Source organism: Galeopterus variegatus, unplaced genomic scaffold, assembly GCF_000696425.1.
Source record: "Galeopterus variegatus unplaced genomic scaffold, G_variegatus-3.0.2 Scaffold1074, whole genome shotgun sequence".
Lineage (NCBI taxonomy): Eukaryota > Metazoa > Chordata > Mammalia > Dermoptera > Cynocephalidae > Galeopterus > Galeopterus variegatus.
Window position 1 is genome coordinate 4,424 of NW_007727185.1, and position 7,566 is coordinate 11,989.

Here is a 7,566-nt window from a genome sequence, read left to right on the forward strand (position 1 = left end):
CTCCTGTCCTTTGCAAGGTCAGTATTTGAAACTGCAAGTCTTTGGAAAACCAAGCCCTGTGAGATACATTTGTTTTATGAATCCTCTACAGTTCTGGTCCTTTTCTGTGGAAGGAGTGCTCCCTGGACACCTCTAGTCTGCCATCGTGCCCCGCCTCCTCAAGCACTTTTTTTTTTTTTTTTTTTTTGGTGGCTTGCTGGTGTGGGATCCGAACTCTTCACCTGGGTGTTTTCAGCACTATGCCGTCCCAAGTGAGAACTTTTCTTTTTAAAGCACCTTCACAAATTTGTCATTTCTTTCTCCTAACAACCTGTGGCATGGAGGGGAAGAAGATGTTATTGTCCTTGTTTGACAAAGTGGCATGGAGAAGTCAAGGCTGGTGAAAGGCCTACATCACCACTCTCCTCCTTGCCTTTCACATTCCCTTTTCTCCGTGTACCTAGATCACCATCTTTTCCCTGCCGGCCTTTTTTCTGTATCGTAGGTTTTAGAGGAACTTGGTAAGATGAAGAACATATTCCTTTTAAAACCCCTCAATCTGATCAGCACCTGGGGTGCTTTCAGTGCTTTGCTCTTTTACTGGGTTTCATTATGTTTGTGAGATCAAGGGAAAAATTAATTGGACCTGAAGAAAATACTATGAAACTCTAGATCAGGTATATTGTTAGCTTTGGAGATTTGTATTTAGTAATTGCCTATATTCTTATAATTCTTATAATATATGTGGTGTATACTCTTATATTCTCATAATAATATATTATAAGCTGTTACTTGAAGTATACAAATGACTTGAAAAATTTTTTTCCTGTGTAATCAGTAATGTTAATAGTTTTCAAGTGTTTCTTTAAATACATAAGCACTAATTGACATAAAACTTTTTTTATAGAGAATGGCATTGAAAATCATTAGGCCATAGATGAAATTTATTCTGTTTACGAAACAGGTAATTTTCTTCCCATTATATATTAAAAAAAAATCCTTAAAAATTAACTTCTTAGTAACTACCAAGTGAAAGTAAAGCTAGAATTCAGCTTACTGATGAGCTTGAATTTTCAGTAGCTATTTTAGCCCTTTTAAGAAATCTTTTGTTTGTTTTGCTTTCTTTTACCTGTAGAACTTGAGATGGGTATGTTTGTTTCAAGTCAACTTGAAAATTACATTCTTTTGAGCTGCTAGTTAACATAATAGTACTATTCCAAATTTTGCAAAGTCATGTTCTCTAGCATTCACGATCCTTCAGTAATGGGTTTGTGTCTACTGTCTGAGAAATAATATTTTGGGAAAATATTCAGATAGGAAAATAATTTTTAATTCTTTACTGTTCAGCTTCCATAGAGACTGCACTTCCAGCTCTTGTTGTTCCCATCTTGGAGCCCTGTGGTAATTCGGAATGTCTGCACATTTTTGTAGACTTGCATTCTGGAATGTTTCAATTGATGCTTTATGGACTTGGTAAGTTACTAATGATATAGTCACTCAGTGTAAAAAAAAATATTTTTAATAAAAGCAAAATAAAAATTTTTTGTCATTGGGTATTGGTATGTGCAGTGTTAAAAGTAGGTGTGGAAGGAGTAACTGGCTGATGTCCATTCCTTGGGGCCCTGTTTTAACTCTGCTTTGGATTTTCTCGTATAAGAAGTTGAACTTCCCAATATAAAGTACATTTGTGTTATTTCTGTCATATAAAAGTAAAATGTTGATGGCTGGTGTTTTTGACTTCTCTATCCCGTCACTCAGTTTCTATTTTACCACTCATAGCTGGGTGACATGGAGATGACTACAAGGGATTCTAATGTCACTCATGGCTGAAGAACATATTTATGACAGTAGAAACATCCGAGATGACTTGGAATACAGAGTCCTGGAAGAAAGGATTTTTTTCTGGCTTAAACACAGCAGACATTAAAGTTTGATTTCTTACTTGCTGTCTTACTGAGTTGGTGTTCTGAAATGATGAAACACTAGAAATTTAATGTTTTTGTATTGCTATTGGAACAGTGTTCTTGAATATATTAGCATATTTTCCATTTGAAATTAAAATTAAGCTAGATAGACTGATGCAAATAAAGGGTTTTCCGGTTTTATTATATGGCCGTAAAGATAGATTTTTTTCTACAGGCTGCTCATGGAAAACTGGACTCATTTCTTTGACATCACATTTATGATGGCTAAATCACACATTTATCAATTATTTTAGCTGTGGTTCTAAACCAACAAGGCAATTGTTGTTTACTCTTTAAAACTTTTTCTTTAACTGTTTTCCTGATTATTAACATAGCATACACTCATAAATAAAAAACCTAAATGTATAAAACTGAGAAGAGCAGTAGTATTTTAGGGATGTATGCTTGTTTTAGACAGCTGTCATAACAAAATTCCATAGACTGGGTAAATTAAACAACAGAAATTTATTTTCTCACACAGTTCTGAAGGCTAGAAGTTCAAGAACAAGGTGCTAAGCATGGTTGGTTTCTGGTGAGGGCTCTCTTCCTGGCTTGTAGACAGCTGCCTTTTTGTTGTGTCTTCACATGAAAGAGCACGGTGTCTGGTGTCTTTTCTTACCAGGGTACTAATTTATTCATGGCAGCCCCACCATGACCTCATCTAAGCCTGATTACCTCCCAAAGGCCCCTTCTCCAAATGCCATCACGTGGGGGATTAGGGCTTCAATATGTGAATTTTGGGGGGATACAGTTCTCTCTATAGCAGTGATCTTCTAATTTTTTAAATACTTTTTTCATTAATTGAAATCATTTTGTATCTTGTTTTTTTTGCCCAATATTTTTTTTTGTGTTTTCTAGTGTTATTAAAAATTCTAAGCGACAATTAGCAAGCCGATCTTTTTAGTTTCTATTATTTTTTAGATTCTAAGCTTGGTTATACTATGAATTTAAATACTTATAACTTAAAAATACTAATTAAAAAGAGTTTGGGGAAATAAAATACAGGCAAAGAATTAATTCATGTATTTATTTGTTCTTCCTGCCAGTATACATTTGTTGTCAGTTAGCTGTCTTATTTATAACTCTCCCTAAATGTTAAAGGGGGAAAAAAAATTGGGTTGGTTTATATCTATTGATGCATTTAGTTTAGTTTTTCTCTGACTCAGAAATAACATGATTTCCTGCCTAAAACCATAATTTTCATTTATATTTCGGGCTACCTGGATGAAGATTTTGTATTTCATGTAAGCAGCTAACTAATGGAAATGATTTATTCTGTAGACCAGGCTACTCTGGATGACATGGAGAAGTCCGTGAATGATGACATGAAACGGATCATTCCCTGGATCCAGCAACTTAAGTAAGCTTACTTATTTAGCTCAAGACTAAAAATGGAAACTTATTTTGACAAGATATATTTTCTTTTCCATCATTACTCTTGATCAGTCACTGTCCTTAAGGTTTATGACATGAAACTTGAGTGTCTTTTGGTACCGTAGAATCTAAATTATCTTGGAATAGGCCCAAGATGGCAATGTGTCCTATCAAATTCCCCTCTAGAGCAGGTATAGGCATGAAGGGCATGATGCTCAGCTTTCATTCCTTGCCACATTTTTTTCCTGTACAAGCACTTTACAAATCATGTACACAATGAATTTTATTGTATCAAGTGTTCTCTGTAATAGCGTCTTAATTGTTCTTATCCAGGATAATCTTTATGGTATGAATCTACCAGCCGAAACTTTCAGAATAGTCTTTTTCTCCTTCTCTAATATTGTCATTCAGTTTGTTTCAAAATCCTTTTAATGCTTCATACCATTAAACTAAATAAAATTGAAAATGGAGTTAGAGATAATTCTGTGGGATTTCATTACCACCCTGGTATGCAAAGGCACCATTATTCACAACTCTAATAAACTCTGTTTTAAAATTAATAAAATTCCAAGGGATAAAAATAAATTTCAGAGATCAAAACCAAAACTGGCAAATGGGGAGGAGGAAGGCTGCAAAAAAATAAAATAAAAAGACTATTCAGTAGGATCTGTTGTTTTCATTATCTTCTAGCTTCCCCCTTCTCCTTTTTCCAATTTTGGTTTTGTAAATACAGGTATTTGAAGAATTCAGTATAATCAAGTAATTTTTTCATTAACAGCATGATTTTTAATGCCAGCACATAGATAATATTACATGAGCCCTTTTTTGAGTGGCTGTTTTAGTTTATCTGTATGTGAAAAAATCATAGTCATCAATCTGGATAACAATTTCTAAAATTTTTAGGGTTTAGCGTCATTTTTATGTGTGGCTGAACAAGCAGGATTTAAATACCTAACAGGCTGAATAACTTGCATGACTTGAGGTTGTTTATCTGGCAGTTTTAGATATCGGAAGTATATGCTAAAACCAGAAAGCGAAGTCCCAAAAGCCTTTGATTTATCAAGTGTGTGTCTGTACTTAAACTCACATAATTTATTTATAAGAAAAGTCCCCGATTGTCACTTACAGTAGTACTTCTCAACTGATCTGTGGTGAATGACTAGTTTATCACTAATCTATCATGGGGCATTCATTTTTTTTTGAAACAACTTTATTGAGGTATAATTTACATACCATAAAGTTTACCCATTTGAAGTGCACAATTCAATAATATGTAGTAAATTTGCCAAGTTTTGCAACCATCACTGCAATACAGTTTTAGAACATTTAGCACATTTTCATCACCCTAAAAATATTCCATTTATAGTTAATCCCTGTTCCTAGCCATAGGTAACTACCAGTCTGCTTTCTGGAAATTTGCCTTTTCTGGATATTTCATATAAGTGGAGTCACAATATTTGTCCTTTTGTGTTTGGCTTATTTCACTTAGTATATGTCCTTAAGGTTCATCCATATTATAGCATGTATCATAATTTCATTCCTTTTTAAGGCTGAATAATATTCCATTGTCTGTATATACCACATTTTGTTTATCCATTCATCTGTTGATAGACATTTTCACTTTTTGGATATTATGCATAGTGCTGCTGTGAACATTAATATGCAAGTTTATGAGTGGGCTTATGTTTTCATATCTCTTGGGTAGACACCTAGGAGTGGAATTGCTGAGACATATGGTAAATTTGTTGAACTTTTTAAAGAAGCTGCCAGAATGTTTTCCAAAATGGCTGTGCCATTTTACAATCCCATCAGAGATGTGTGAGGGTTTCCATATCTCTACATCCTCACCCACACTTGTTACTGTCTTTGAATATGGACATCCTAGTGAGTGTGAAGAGAGATCTCATTGTGATTTTAATTATATTTCCCTAATGAATAATGATATTGAGCATCTGTTCATGTGATTACTTTTTTAAGTAATTTGTAATAAAAATGAATTATAGAGAAAAGAAATGAAAGAACACATATAAAATATAAGCCCCATTTTTTAATTATTAGAGTCAACAGACATAAAATTACACTCCAATAAATATAATCAGAACAAACATAACATAGGAAAAAAAAATTGTAGAAACTGCACATTTTTCATTGAAAGTATGTACATACAGGCAATTAATATATAAAATCACTGTCTTAGTCCATTTATGTTGCTTATAACAAAATACCTGAAATTGGGTGATTTATAAAGAAAAATGAAATTTATTGCTTATAGTTCCTGAGGCTGGGAAGTCCAAAGTCCATCTGGTGGTGGCAACAGTGACCCAGGGGTCTCACATTGAAAGATGGTGGAAGCAGATAGAGCAGAGAGAGAGACAGACTCTCCTCTTCTTTTAAAGCCCTCAGAACCACACCCCTGACCACCGTTTTTAATCCATTCACTACTGCACAGTCCTACAATTTAATCACCTCTTTAACATTCCACCTTTCAATTACCACAGTAGGATTTCCCACCCTCTTAACAGTCAAAGTGCAGGCTAAGTTTCTAATACATAAAACTTGGGGACACAATTTAAGTTTTTTTGAGTTTTGGGGGGACATAATTCAATCCATTACAATCACTTAGACTCAAATTTTCTTTTCCACAAAATTATAACAAAACAAAACGTCAAGAGTGAAATAGTAATTCCATATATGCTTTGAAAAGACCACCTTGTATATCAATATTTAGAATTTTTAATGTGATAAACAGACTTGTTTCTTTTTGTTGTAACTTACTAATTGGATTGATGATAATGCTTATTGTGAGAGATAATGTATATCTTCACTGTTTTTATATGTTTCTTTTAATAGCATACATAGTAGAAATACCAGTCTCACAAAGGTATGTTTGATGGGAATGGAAGTAGAGATTGGAAAACAATTTTAGCATGTTCAAGGTATTCATTTTTAACTTTCATCCAAAATGAAGCAAGTGATGGTATATTTTCCAAATTTATCTTCATTCCTTCATCAGCAGCTAGTTCTAGCATTTGGCCCTTTAAAGTTGTAGGTAAATTTTTTGTTTTTTCTTCCCCACCCGTCAACCTGTAGTTAAATTTGTCTTTAAATGAAAAAAATGTTTTCCATGTTTTACACACTTTTGGATAATAGTGGACAAAACCACCCTTAAAATCTTATATATTATAACATGGTTTTACTGCACATGACAATTACGCAGTTTGTACCACATGCAACTCACCACGCAAATGCAAATGCAACTGCATCTAGGCTAGTCTATACCCTCTTCATCAAGGTGAGTCAGTTGATCATGAGCTTGGAAGTTGTGGCATCATGTTGCTATGAAAATTCTTATTTTCTGTAGTTATTTCATTGTACGTCAGTGAGAGTTTGTGAATAGGTCATTTTATCCCTTTTTTTTACATATTTAATTATATGGTATCCTAGCCTGAAGGATTTATATTTGTACAGACGATCCCCAACTTATGATGGTTTAACTTACGATTTTCAACTTTATGATGGTACGAGAGTAATACGCAATGTAGAAACCATACTTCAAATTTTGAATTTTGATCTTTTGGGGGGCTAGCAATAGGTGTATTAAATGTATTTTCATTTCTACTTACACTGTTTTCAACTTAGGATGGCGTTATTGGGACGTAACCCCATGTAGGTCAAGGAGCATCTGTATTATCAAATTGCAAGTTTTTTATACATACTGTATATAAATTTTTTCTCAAATGTACATTTTACAAATGCTTTCTCCACCCCCACCCCCTAAAAAAAGATAGTCAAATAAAAGGAATGAGAGGAGTACTATAGTAAAAACGTCAAAGTGAAATCTGGCAGCTTACCTGAAAGGGAGGAGGAAAGGAGGGTATTACTGGCACCTGCTAAGTACACCAGGCACTTTACACATACACAGTATAAAAACTGGGGCTATAATGTGCAGCAGCATGGATGAGCTTGGAGAAAACTATGTTAAGTGAAATAGGCCAGGTGCACATATTAATAAAATCCAACACAAGGACCATATGATCATCTCTATAGATGCTGAAAAAGCATTTGATAAAATTCAACACCCATTCATGACAAAGACCCTGTATAAGTTAGGTATAGACGGAAAGTTTCTCAACATAATTAAAGCCATATAATTAAAGCCATATATGATAAGCCCACTGCCAATATCATCCTGAAAGCTTTTCCTTTAAGAACAGGAACCAGACAAGGATGCCCACTCTCACCACTCCTA

General features: G+C 34.1%; 1 protein-coding gene across 3 annotated transcripts in view; it reads left to right on the plus strand.

Moving 5' to 3' along the window:
* The first annotated feature begins 886 nt into the window (after positions 1–886).
* Positions 887–7,566, plus strand: part of MED14 (mediator complex subunit 14) — a 49,819-nt gene continuing 43,139 nt past the window's right edge. For all 3 annotated transcript variants that reach the window (XM_008574607.1, XM_008574608.1, XM_008574609.1), the window contains exons 1-3: positions 887–943; positions 1,327–1,452; positions 3,225–3,303. In XM_008574607.1, coding sequence (XP_008572829.1) covers positions 1,425–1,452; positions 3,225–3,303 — 107 coding nt within the window. In that variant the 5' untranslated portion in view covers positions 887–943; positions 1,327–1,424. The remainder of the gene's footprint in view (positions 944–1,326; positions 1,453–3,224; positions 3,304–7,566) is intronic.